At 52.3% G+C, this 13,498-nt stretch overlaps 1 protein-coding gene across 1 annotated transcript in view; it reads right to left on the bottom strand.

The window, feature by feature from the left end:
* Nucleotides 1-13,498, bottom strand: part of pick1 (protein interacting with prkca 1) — a 115,829-nt gene that overhangs the window by 83,883 nt on the left and 18,448 nt on the right. The window contains exons 5-9 of the mRNA XM_070862089.1: nucleotides 12,779-12,845; nucleotides 11,072-11,161; nucleotides 7,918-7,971; nucleotides 6,876-6,938; nucleotides 5,250-5,383 (exon numbers count right to left, since the gene is read on the bottom strand). Coding sequence (XP_070718190.1) covers nucleotides 5,250-5,383; nucleotides 6,876-6,938; nucleotides 7,918-7,971; nucleotides 11,072-11,161; nucleotides 12,779-12,845 — 408 coding nt within the window. The remainder of the gene's footprint in view (nucleotides 1-5,249; nucleotides 5,384-6,875; nucleotides 6,939-7,917; nucleotides 7,972-11,071; nucleotides 11,162-12,778; nucleotides 12,846-13,498) is intronic.

The raw sequence follows: 13,498 nt of genomic DNA, 5'->3' as shown, positions 1-13,498 counted from the left end.
GTCTATCCCCCGGTCTATCCCCGGGTCTATCCCTCAGACTATCCCCGGACTATCCCCCAGTCTATCCCCCAGTCTATCCCCCAGTCTATCCCCGAGTCGATCTCCAGTCTATCCCGTGTCTATTCCAGTCTATCCCCCTGTCTATCCCGGTCTATCCCCAGTCTATCCCTCAGACAATCCCGGGTCTATCCCCCAGTCTATCCCTCAGACTATCCCGGTTCTATTCCAGTCTATCCCGGCTCTATCTCCAATCTATCCCACAGTCTATCCCCGGGTCTATTCCCGGGTCTATCCCCCAGTCTATCCACCAGTCTATCCCTCAGACTATCCCTCAGACTATCCCCAGTCTATCCCTCAGACTATCCCGGGTCAATCTCCCAGTCTATCCCCCAGTCTATCCCTCAGACTATCCCCAGTCTATCCCTCAGACTATCCCGGGTCAATCTCCCAGTCTATCCGGGTTTTTCTCCAGTCTATCCCCAGTCTATCCCCCAGTCTATCCCCCAGTCTATCCCCCAGTCTATCCCCCAGTCTATCCCCCAGTCTATCCCCCAGTCTATCCTCCAGTCTATCCTCCAGTCTATCCTCCAGTCTATCCTCCAGTCTATCCTCCAGTCTATCCCCCAGTCTATCCCCCAGTCTATCCCCCAGTCTATCCCCCAGTCTATCCCCCAGTCTATCCCCCAGTCTATCCCGCAGTCTATCCCGCAGTCTATCCCGCAGTCTATCCCGCAGTCTATCCCGGGTCTATCTCCAGTCTATCCCCAGTCTATACCGGGTCAATCCCCCAGTCTATCCCGAGTCTATCCCCAGTCTATCCCTCAGACTATCCCGGGTCAATCTCCCAGTCTATCCCCCAGTCTATCCCGGGTCTATCCCCAGTCTATCCCTCAGACTATCCCGGGTCAATCTCCCAGTCTATCCCCCAATCTATCCCGGGTCTATCCCCGGCTATCCCCAGTCTATCCCCCAGTCTATACCGGGTCAATCCCCCAGTCTATCCCAGTCTATCCCCCAGTCTATCCCGCAGTCTATCCCGCAGTCTATCCCCAGTCTATACCGGGTCAATCCCCCAGTCTATCCCGAGTCTATCCCCCAGTCTATCCCGGTTCTATTCCAGTCTATCCCGGGTCTATCTCCAGTCTATCCCCCGGTCTATCCCCGGGTCTATCCCTCAGACTATCCCCGGACTATCCCCCAGTCTATCCCCCAGTCTATCCCCCAGTCTATCCCCCAGTCTATCCCCGAGTCGATCTCCAGTCTATCCCGTGTCTATTCCAGTCTATCCCCCTGTCTATCCCGGTCTATCCCCAGTCTATCCCTCAGACAATCCCGGGTCTATCCCCCAGTCTATCCCTCAGACTATCCCGGTTCTATTCCAGTCTATCCCGGCTCTATCTCCAATCTATCCCACAGTCTATCCCCGGGTCTATTCCCGGGTCTATCCCCCAGTCTATCCACCAGTCTATCCCTCAGACTATCCCTCAGACTATCCCCAGTCTATCCCTCAGACTATCCCGGGTCAATCTCCCAGTCTATCCCCCAGTCTATCCCTCAGACTATCCCCAGTCTATCCCTCAGACTATCCCGGGTCAATCTCCCAGTCTATCCGGGTTTTTCTCCAGTCTATCCCCAGTCTATCCCCCAGTCTATCCTCCAGTCTATCCTCCAGTCTATCCTCCAGTCTATCCTCCAGTCTATCCTCCAGTCTATCCTCCAGTCTATCCTCCAGTCTATCCTCCAGTCTATCCCCCAGTCTATCCCCCAGTCTATCCCCCAGTCTATCCCCCAGTCTATCCCCCAGTCTATCCCCCAGTCTATCCCGCAGTCTATCCCGCAGTCTATCCCGCAGTCTATCCCGCAGTCTATCCCGGGTCTATCTCCAGTCTATCCCCAGTCTATACCGGGTCAATCCCCCAGTCTATCCCGAGTCTATCCCCAGTCTATCCCTCAGACTATCCCGGGTCAATCTCCCAGTCTATCCCCCAGTCTATCCCGGGTCTATCCCCAGTCTATCCCTCAGACTATCCCGGGTCAATCTCCCAGTCTATCCCCCAATCTATCCCGGGTCTATCCCCGGCTATCCCCAGTCTATCCCCCAGTCTATACCGGGTCAATCCCCCAGTCTATCGCAGTCTATCCCGCAGTCTATCCCGCAGTCTATCCCCAGTCTATACCGGGTCAATCCCCCAGTCTATCCCGAGTCTATCCCCCAGTCTATCCCGGTTCTATTCCAGTCTATCCCGGGTCTATCTCCAGTCTATCCCCCGGTCTATCCCTCAGACTATCCCCGGACTATCCCCCAGTCTATCCCCCAGTCTATTCCCCAGTCTATCCCCCAGTCTATCCCGTGTCTATTCCAGTCTATCCCCCTGTCTATCCCGGTCTATCCCCAGTCTATCCCTCAGACAATCCCGGGTCTATCCCCCAGTCTATCCCTCAGACTATCCCGGTTCTATTCCAGTCTATCCCGGCTCTATCTCCAATCTATCCCACAGTCTATCCCCGGGTCTATTCCCGGGTCTATCCCCCAGTCTATCCACCAGTCTATCCCTCAGACTATCCCTCAGACTATCCCCAGTCTATCCCTCAGACTATCCCGGGTCAATCTCCCAGTCTATCCCCCAGTCTATCCCTCAGACTATCCCCAGTCTATCCCTCAGACTATCCCGGGTCAATCTCCCAGTCTATCCGGGTTTTTCTCCAGTCTATCCCCAGTCTATCCCCCAGTCTATCCCCCAGTCTATCCCCCAGTCTATCCCCCAGTCTATCCCCCAGTCTATCCCCCAGTCTATCCTCCAGTCTATCCTCCAGTCTATCCTCCAGTCTATCCTCCAGTCTATCCTCCAGTCTATCCTCCAGTCTATCCTCCAGTCTATCCTCCAGTCTATCCTCCAGTCTATCCTCCAGTCTATCCTCCAGTCTATCCTCCAGTCTATCCTCCAATCTATCGCCCAGTCTATCCCCATTCTATCCACAGTCTATCCTCCAGTCTATCCCCGGTTTAGAACCAGGTCTATCCCCCGGTCTATCCCCAGTCTATCCCCGGTCTATTCCAGTCTATCCCCAGTCTATACCATGTCTATCTCCAGTCTATCCCCCAGTCTATCCCCCAGTCTATCACTGGTCTATCCCCCAGTCTATCCCTCAGATTATCCCGGGTCTATCTCCAGTCTATCCCCATCTATCCCCCAGTCTATCCCCAGTCTATCCCTCAGATTATCCCGGGTCTATCCCCCAGTCTATCCCTGGTCTATCCCCATTCTATCCCAGTCTATCCCAGTCTATCCCTCACACTATCCCGGGTCTATCCCCCAGTCTATCCCGTGTCTGTCCCAGTCTATCCCCGGTCTATCCCCCAGTCTATCCCGTGTCTATTCCAGTCTATCCCCGGTCTATCCCCAGTCTATCCCCCAGTCTATCCCCCAGTCTATCCCCGGTCTATCCCCCAGTCTATCATGGATCTAACCCCGGGTTTATCCCCCAGTCTATCCCGGGTCTGTCCCTGTCTATTCCCCAGTCTATCCCCGGTCTATCTCCAGTCTATCCCTCAGACTATCCCGGGTCTATCCCCCAGTCTATTTAGTTCTGTCCCAGTCTATCCCCGGTCTATCCCGGATCTATCCTGGGTCTATCCCGGTCTATTCCAGTCTATCCCCGGTCTATCCCCCAGTCTATCCCCCAGTCTATCATGGATCTAACCCCGGGTTTATCCCCCAGTCTATCCCGGGTCTGTCCCTGTCTATTCCCCAGTCTATCCCCGGTCTATCCCCCGGTCTATCCCGGGTCTATCTCCAGTCTATCCCTCAGACTATCCCGGGTCTATCCCCCAGTCTATCCCGTTCTGTCCCAGTCTATCCCCGGTCTATCCCGGATCTATCCTGGGTCTATCCCGGTCTATTCCAGTCTATCCCGGGTCTATCCCCCAGTCTATCCCGGATCTGTCCCAGTCTATCCCCTAGTCTATCCCCGGTCTATCCCCCAGTCTATCCCTCAGATTATCCCGGGTCTATCCCCAGTCTATCCCAATCTATCCCTCAGATTATCCCGGGTTTATCCCCCTGTCTATCCTCGGTCTATCCCTCAGACTATCCCTCAGACTATCCCTCAGACTATCCCTCAGACTATCCCTCAGACTATCCCTCAGACTATCCCTCAGACTATCCCGGGTCTATCCCCCAGTCTATCCCGTGTCTGTCCCAGTGTATCCCCGGTCTATCCCCCAGTCTATCCCGGGTCTATCCCCCAGTCTATCCTGGGTCTGTCCCAGTCTATTCCTCGGTCTATCCCCCAGTCTATCCCGGGTCTATCCCCCAGTCTATCCTGGGTCTGTCCCAGTCTATCCCCAGTCTATCCCTCAGACTATCCCCAGTCTATCCCCCAGTCTATCCCCCAGTCTATCCCGGGTCTATTCGAGTCTATCCCGGGTCTATTCCAGTCTATCCCCCAGTCTATCCCCGGTCTATTCCCCAGTCTATCCCGGGTCTATCCTCCAGTCTATCCCAGGTCTATCCACCAGTCTATCCCCAGTCTATCCCAGTCTATCCCTCAGACTATCCTCCAGTCTATCCCGGGTCTATCCTCCAGTCTATCCCAGGTCTATCCACCAGTCTATCCCCAGTCTATCCCAGTCTATCCCTCAGACTATCCTCCAGTCTATCCCGGGTCTATCCTCCAGTCTATCCAAGGTCTATCCACCAGTCTATCCCCAGTCTATCCCAGTCTATCCCAGTCTATCCCTCAGACTATCCCCCAGTCTATCCCGTTCTGTCCCAGTCTATCCCCGGTCTATCCCCCAGTCTATTCCAGTCTATCCCGGGTCTATCCCCCAGTCTATCCCGGGTCTGTCCCAGTCTATCCCCTAGTCTATCCCCTAGTCTATCCCCGGGTCTATCCCCGGGTCTATTCCCGGGTCTATCCCCCAGTCTATCCCGGGTCTTTCCCCCAGTCTATCCCGGGTCTGTCCCCTAGTCTATCCTGGGTCTATCCCCCAGTCTATCCCGGGTCTGTCCCAGTCTATCCCCCAGTCTATCCCAGTCTATCCTGGGTCTATCCCTCAGTCTATCCCGGGTCTGTCCCAGTCTATCCCGGGTCTGTCCCAGTCTATCCTGGGTCTATCCCCCAGTCTATCCCGGGTCTGTCCCAGTCTATCCCGGGTCTGTCCCAGTCTATCCCGGGTCTATCCCCGGTTTATCCCGGGTCTATCAGTAGCCAGTGTGCTGCAGTGTGAGAGGCGTGTCAACACTTACTGGCTTCACGGTTTTCAGAAGTCGGATGCCGAATTTCTCGATACTTCGATGAGCTTCTGCAAATTTGACAAAAGCCTCGCTGGCCGCTGGCTGAGGCTCCCTCACCCCAATAACAGAAAACACATCACCGAACCCTGAAACACATCAAAACACTGCTCACAATCCCAGCCGCAGATAGACCGGGAATAATCCCAGCCACAGCACCGACTCCCCACACCCGCCCCCATGCTGACGGTAAATGACTGTGAAATCCACCCTCACAGCACAGGAGGCCATTCAGCCCATTGTGCCTATGCCGGTTCCTTGGTCGAGCTATACAATCAGTACCACTTTCCCCACAGCCCTCCAATTTTTCCCTGAACGTATTTATCCAAATCCCTATTGAAAGTTACTGCTGAATCTGCTCCCACTGCCCTTTCAGGCAGCGCGTTCCCGATCACAGCAACTCTGTCAATTCCCTTCATGATTTTGAACACCTTGACCAAATCTCCCCCTAACCTTCTCTGCCCCAAGGAGAAGCAGCCCAGCTTCTCCAGTCTGAGGTCACTCGTTCTTGGAACCATTCTGGTCAATCTCCCCCGGGTTCTCGCCATGGCCTTGACATCCTTGTTAAAGTGTGGCGCCCGGAATTGGCCACAATCCTCCAGCTGGGTCTGAACCAGTGATTAATGAAGGTTTAGCATAACTTCCTGGCTTCTGTATGCGATGCCTCTGTTTATAAAACCAAGCAACCTTTTTAAACTGCCTTCTCAACTTGCCCTGACACCCCCCCAGGTCTCTGCTCCGGCACCATTACAATGAGACCATTTAATTTGCATTTCAGATCAGAATAACTTGCTGTGTAAAAAAATTCTCCTCACCTCCCCTCTGTTTTTTTGTTGATTATCTTAAACCTGTGTCCCTCTGGTTACTGACCCTCCTACCTCTGGAGACAGTTTCTCCTTATTTACTCGATCAAAACCCTTCCTAATTCTGAACACCTCCATCAAATCTCCCCTTAACCTTCTCTGCCCCAGCTTCTCCCATCTCATCGACTCGAGCTGGCCGTTTACAGGCTCTGGCCTCCAGTTCGGGGAAGACCTTACAGCGCAATATGGGGGACTTCATCCCTCCCGCCCAAGGTATAAGACACAGCTCCGCTCCCCTCCAACCAGGGCGATCTGATCGAGGTGTTTAAGATGATTAAAGGAATTAATCGGGTGGAGAGAGAGAGAGAGACTATTTCCTCTGGTGGGAGAATCCAGAACAAGGGGCATAATCTTAAAATGAGAGCCAGGCCATTCAGGGGTGATGTCAGGAAGCATTTCTTCACACAACGGGCCGTGGGAATCTGGAACTCTCCCCCATAAAGCTGTGGAGGCCGGGGGCCAAATGGATCGATAGATTTTTATGGGGTAAGGGTATCAAGGGGTAAGGAGCAAAGATGGAAGTGAGGTGCAGGTCAGACACAGATCTCGTTGAATGGCAGAGTGGGCATGGGGGGGGGATTGAATGGACTCCTCCTGCACTCGCTGCACACACACGCGTTCTGGGAGTGAACTCCGTTTGGTGCCAGTAAGTGGCGTGTTGTGCGCTAATCTGCTCCTTCTCTGCCCCCCCGTCTCCTGTAAACATGACCAAACTTACCGCGGTGTGTCTGCGACAGCTCAAAGAATGCCCTCAGTAGCCTCTTGGTGTGCTCCATCAGTCCTGCCACACATTGCCAAGGAGGAGATATTAAAGCATTTCAAATTATTATAAAAATACATTTCCCTTCACTGACTGTTTCCAGCCTCCCCCCACCCCACCACTCTCTCAGCAGTGGCCCCTCAGTCCTGCCCTCCTTGGGCTATGGGCACAACACAGGAGTGGACCTCATCCTTATTACAGCCGGGATTAGCACCCACCCAGCACCCACACACCCAGCACCCACACATCCAGCCAGCACCCACACGCCCAGCACCCACACCCACCCAGCATCCACACACCCACCCACCCAGCACCCACCCACCCAGCACCTACACACCCACATACCCAGAACCCACACGCCCAGCACCCACGCGCCCAGCACCCACGCGCACAGCACCCACACACCCTCCCAGCACCCACACACCCAGAGCACCCACACACCCAGCACCCAGCACCCACACATCCTGCCAGCACCCACCCACTCAGCACCCACACACACCCACGCGCCCTGCACCCACGTGCCCTGCACCAACTCCTCGAGATGAGGAGAGTCCGGGCTGTGAGTCACCATGTCCCACAAGTCAGGCCATTTCATTCAAAGCCTGAAAGGAAAGGTCAGAGGATCCCCTCCTCCTGTCTGTGTGAACACGGGCTGCCCAATAGAGACACCCCCACCATCCCCACCCCAAGATGGTTTCCCCTTCCTGCCACACACCCTCCCCCCCAACCCCCGAGCCTCACAAACCCTCCCTGCAAATATTGAAAGAAACCCCGATAGCAATGAACCCCCTCACTAGGGAGAGAGAGTGTGGCAGTGAATGGGAGCTCCACAACTAGGGGTACGGGGGGGAAGCACAGACCATCACCAGAGACAAGGGGATAGTTGTTTCTGACACAGGACGGGCTTATCCAGCAGCCAGCCACCGAAAACACAGACTTTCCCACAACACCGCTCTCCCCAGCCCTGATCCTCGATTTCCCGCCCCCTGCATACCCTTACCCTTGTACAGCTCTGCCGTTCTCTCCAGTTCCTCCAGTTTCTTCACTAGTCCATCTGGAAAAAAAGACCATTCGTTGAAACTGTGGGTTGTCGGGTCTCATTCCCCTATTAAACCATAAGAACATAAGAAATAGGAGCAGGAGTCGACCATTTGGCCCCTCAAGCCTGCTCCGCCATTCAATAAAATCATGGCTGATCTGATCCTGGACTCTGCTCCACTTCCCTGCCCGCTCCCCATAACCCTTCACTCCCTATAGCTCAAAAATCTGGCTATCTCCGCCTTAAATATATTCAATGACCCAGTCTCCACAGCCCTCTGGGGCAGAGAATTCCACATTTTCATGACCCTCCGAGAGAAGAAATTCCTCCTCATCTCCGTTTTAAATGGGCGGCCCCTTATTCTGAGACTATGCCCCCTAGTTCTAGATTCCCCCCACGGGGGGAAACATCCTTTCCGCATCTACCTTGTCCAACCCCCTCAGAATCCTATACGTTTCAACAAGAACACCAATGTGCATAGGCCAACCTGCTCAACCTTTCTTCATAAGACAATCCCTCATCTCAGGAATCAACCTCGTGAACCTTCTCTGAACTGACTCCAATGGAAGTATATCCCTCCTTAAATAAGGAGACCAAAAATGTACGCAGTACTCCAGGTGTGGTTTTACCAATGCCCTGTACAGTTGGAGCAGGACTTCCCTACTTTTATACTCTATCCCTCTTGCAATAAAGGCCCACATTCCATTTGCCTTCCTGATTACTTGCTGTACCTGTATGCTAGCTAACTGCTGTGTCTCTGAACCTTGTTACAAACTCACACGAGGCATGGATATATCAGACGCGGTCACTCTGTGACCTTCACTTTATTTCCAGGACTAAAGAATGCTGATCCTGGGTGGGACCTCCCCTTTTATACCTGGAAGCCCGGGTGAGGAGCTCACTCCCTGTGGTCAGGGTGTGCATTACAAGGGTACAGGTACAGCATGCATGAGTTAGTTACATACTTATAGTCATTGCAAGATGGTGAAATACAGACACTAACTTTTTGTATTTCATGTACAAGGACCCCCAGATCTCTCTGTACCGCAGCATTTTGTAATCTCTCCCCATTTAAATAATAATTTGCTTTTTTATTTTTCCTACCAAAGTGGATAACCTCACATTTTCCCACATTATACTCCGTCTGTCAAATTTTTGCCCACTCACTTAGTCTGTCTATATCCCTTTGCAGATTTTTTGTGTCCTCCTCACAACTTGCTTTCTCACCCATCTTTGTATCACCAGCAAACTTGGCTACATTACACTCGGTCCCTTCATCCAAGTCATTAATATAGATTGTAAATAATTCAGGCCCCAGCACCGATCCCTGCTCGTTACTGTTTGCCAACCTGAAAATGAACCATTTATCCCGACTCTCTGTTTTCTGTTAGTCAGCCAATTCTCTATCCATGCTAATATATTACCCCCAACCCCGCGAGCTTTTATCTTGAGCAGTAACCTTTTATGTGACAGCTTATCGCATGCCTTCGAGAAATCCAAATACACCACATCCACTGGTTCCACTTTATGCACTTGTTACATCCTCAAAGAACTCCAGCAAATTTGTCAAACATGATTTCCCTTTCATAAAACCATGCTGTCTCTGCTTGATTGAATCATGTTTTTCCAAATGTCCTGCTACTGCTTCCTTAATAATGGACTCCAGCATTTTCCCAACGACAGATGTTAGGCTAACTGGTCTACAGTTTCCTGCTTTCTGTCTCCCTCCTTACATTTGGGGTTTGCCAATCCACTGGGACCTCTCCAGAATCCAGGGAATGTTGGTAGATTACAACCAATGCATCCACTATCTCTGCAGCCGCTTCTTTTAAGATTCTAGGATGAAGGCCATCAGGTCTAGGGGACTCGTCCACCTTGTCCCATTAATTTACCTAGTACTTTTTCTCCAGTGATAGTGACTGTATTAAGTTCCTCCCTACCTATTGCCTCCTGAGTATCCATTATTGGGATGCTTTTAGTGTCTTCTACCGTGAAGACTGAATCAAAATATTTGTTCAAAGTCTCTGCCATTTCCCTGTTCCCCATTATTAATTCCCCAGTCTCGTCCTCAAAGGAACCAATGTTTACTTTAACTATTCTCTTCCTTTGTATATACGTGTAGAATCTCTTACTGTCTGTTTTTATATTTCTTGCTAGTTTACTCTCATAATCTATCTTCTCCCTCTTTATTATTTTTTCGTCGTCCTTTGTTGGTTTCTAAAAATTTCCCAATCCTCTGGCCTACCACTAATCTTTGTTTTCAATTTGATTCCATCCTTAACTTCCTCAGTTAGCCACGGATGGTTCATTCTTCTCTCAGAGTCTTTCTTTCTCACTGGAATATATCTTTGGTGAGAGTTATGAAATAGCTCCTTAAATGTTTGCCACTGCTTATCTACCATCTTACCCTTTAATCTATTTCGCCAGTCCACTTTACCCAACCCTTCATACCTTTGTAAGTGTCTTTATTTAAGTTCAGGACACTAGTTTGAGACCCAAATTTCTCACCCTCAAACTGAATTTGAAATTTTAACATGGTATTAGATGCTATGAGATCATTAATTAATCCTATCTCATTACACATTACCAGATCTAAAATAGACTGCTCCCTGGATGGCTTCCCTATTAAACCAGATTAAATCCCAGCCTCACTCCCCTATTAAACCAGATTTAATCCCAGCCTCACTCCCCTATTAAACCAGATTAAATCCCAGCCTCACTCCCCTATTAAACCAGATTAAATCCTGGCCTTACTCCCCTATTGAATCGGGTTAAATCACAGCCTCACTTCCCTATTAAATCAGATTAAATCCCAGCCTCACTCCCCTATTAAACCAGATTAAATCCTGGCCTCACTCCCCTATTGAACCGGGTTAAATCACAGCCTCACTTCCCTATTAAATCAGATTAAATCCCAGCCTCACTCCCCTATTAAACCAGATTAAATCCTGGCCTCACTCCCCTATTGAACCGGATACCCCCTCCCTCGGGCTCACTCCGCTATTGTACTGGATACCCCCCGGGCTTCCTGCCCTATTGAAGCGGATACCCTCCCCACTACCCCCGGGCTCACTGCCCTATTGTACGGGATACCCCCCTCCCCGGGTTCACTCACCGTTACACAGAATTGCACGGCTTAGGCCGAGTGCGTCCGCCGTGCCAGAACTCATGTTCTCCACCAGCCGATGCTTGACTTTCTTCAGCACTACAAAAGAGGACAGAATGTGTCACCGTTACCTCTTCATGTCCCTCCTCGGATCTGATGAAAGTGAAGCTGTGTACCTCTGGGTATGATGGGACACTGCCAGCGTTGGGGGCCCTGTGCTCACAGAGTGCGCAGTGTGAAGGTTTGTGCTGGAGTGAGGCGTCTCTCTGCCAGCCTCACGACTTGCATTGTGTTCTGCACCCCTCAGTTGCAAAATCTGTGAGCCGGAAGTTTCCGCAGGCCCGAGAGAATAACGGCGAGGGGACCTTAGTGAACATCAGCGTAACAGTCTATCTGCTTAACCCGCTGAGAGTAAGGATTAAGAAACAGAGCAATGAGAGAGAAAGAAACCAGGTGAATTAGAGTTAAATCAATTTCAGAAAGAGAAATCGAGGTGGAAAGAGAGATTGGATTAAAGGGAGCAAAAAGAGACTGAAAAGAAAACTAAGAAAACATTTAAAATTTTAACAATTTCTAACAATTTACTACCTGTAGAAACTCAGTTTAAATAGTTCCCTTACTGGGCCGGAGAGGCTGAGTGTGGCACCGCAGGAAGACTAATCTACTTTGTACAACGGTCCTGGGGGTGTTACGTCCCAGCCCGAATGTTCAACGGGCAAATAATGTACAAATCCAGCAACTTCATGACTCAGGGCAGAAATTGTGCAGAATACAGTGAGGATCCCCGACACACAGCATATCTCTCCATCACCGCTGGGTTATTTACACAATCACAACAGCGAGTGCATTAACCTGCCTGGTAAAGTCCAGCAAATTCTGGCCCAAGGTTTGCTGTGCAACCTGACTTCAATCACAGTGCGGGGCTTGTTCCAGCGGAGCAGAGCGCCAGTGGGGGCGGGGCATGGAGTGAGGGGGCGGGGCACAGGGGGAGGGGGCCCACAGGGGGAGGAGGCGGGGCACAGAGGGAGGGGGCGGGGCACAGAGGGAGGGGGCGGGCACAGAGGGAGGGGGCGGGCACAGAGGGAGGGGGCGGGGCACAGAGGGAGGGGGCGGGGCACAGAGAGGGGTCGGGGCACAGAGAGGGGTCGGGGCACAGAGAGGGGGCGGGGCACAGTGAGGGGGCGGGGCACAGAGTGAGGGGGCGGGGCACAGAGTGAGGGGGCGGGGCACAGAGTGAGGGGGCGGGGCACAGAGTGAGGGGGCGGGGCACAGAGTGAGGGGGCGGGGCACAGAGTGAGGGGGCGGGGCACAGAGTGAGGGGGCGGGGCACAGAGTGAGGGGGCGGGGCACAGAGTGAGGGGGCGGGGCACAGAGTGAGGGGCGGGGCACAGAGTGAGGGGGCGGGGCACAGAGTGAGGGGGCGGGGCACAGAGTGAGGGGGCGGGGCACAGAGTGAGGGGGCGGGGCACAGAGTGAGGGGCGGGGCACAGAGTGAGGGGGCAGGGCACAGAGTGAGGGGGGTGGAAGCAGAGAACTACAAATGGGGAGGAGTGGAGCCTCTTGGCCTCTGCCGGTTGCGATGTGACCCGCAATACAACACAGCCCCCTGCCCCCCCGCCCCCAGGTGGGGCTGAGCAAACTGGGGCCACGGGATTAACGGGAAAGAGAGGAAAAGTAAAGAGCACATTAGCACGGAATGTTGAAGACAGCGCTCACCAATATCCAATGTCTTGCCCTGTTTAGGATCAGCTTGGAGTTTATTGTAGTGAATTGTAACTTCTCCCTTAAATGAACAATTAACACATTTTTAAAAAGCTATTTACAATACCTGTCACTGTATGAAACCCCCAGTTACAGAACACACATTCGAACAAAGGAACACAGAAGACGGTCAAGGATGAGAATATGCTGTTTGATCCAAAGCCAATAGCATCCCCAAACTCCCCCATCGAAGCCCATTCCTCCAGTCCCCTAACTCTCCCATCGAAGCCCATCCCTCCAGTCCCCTAACTCCCCCATCGAAGCCCATCCCTCCTGTCCCCAAACTCCCCCATCGAAGCCCATCCCTCCAGTCCCCTAACTCCCCCATCGAAGCCCATTCCTCCAGTCCCCTAACTCTCCCATCGAAGCCCATCCCTCTAGTCCCCAAACTCCCCCATCGAAGCCCATCCCTCCAGTCCCCAAACTCCGACCGATGCCATCATTCGGTTATTCAGTTTGGTAGGAAGAATCAGAAGACAGAATATTTTTTAAATGGTGAGAAGCTATGAAATGTTGGTGTGTCCTCATACAGGAAGTACACAGGATTAGCATACAGGTACTGCAAGCAATTATAGAATGCTAGACATTTACAGCATGGAGGTCATTTTGGCCCATCGTGTCCACGCCGGCCGACCAGGGGCTATCCAGCCTAATCCCACTTTCCAGCCCTGCAGG

The sequence above is a fragment of the Pristiophorus japonicus genome, chromosome 19 (genome assembly GCF_044704955.1).
Source record: "Pristiophorus japonicus isolate sPriJap1 chromosome 19, sPriJap1.hap1, whole genome shotgun sequence".
NCBI lineage: Eukaryota > Metazoa > Chordata > Chondrichthyes > Pristiophoridae > Pristiophorus > Pristiophorus japonicus.
This window is presented reverse-complemented; position numbering and strand designations above follow the sequence as displayed.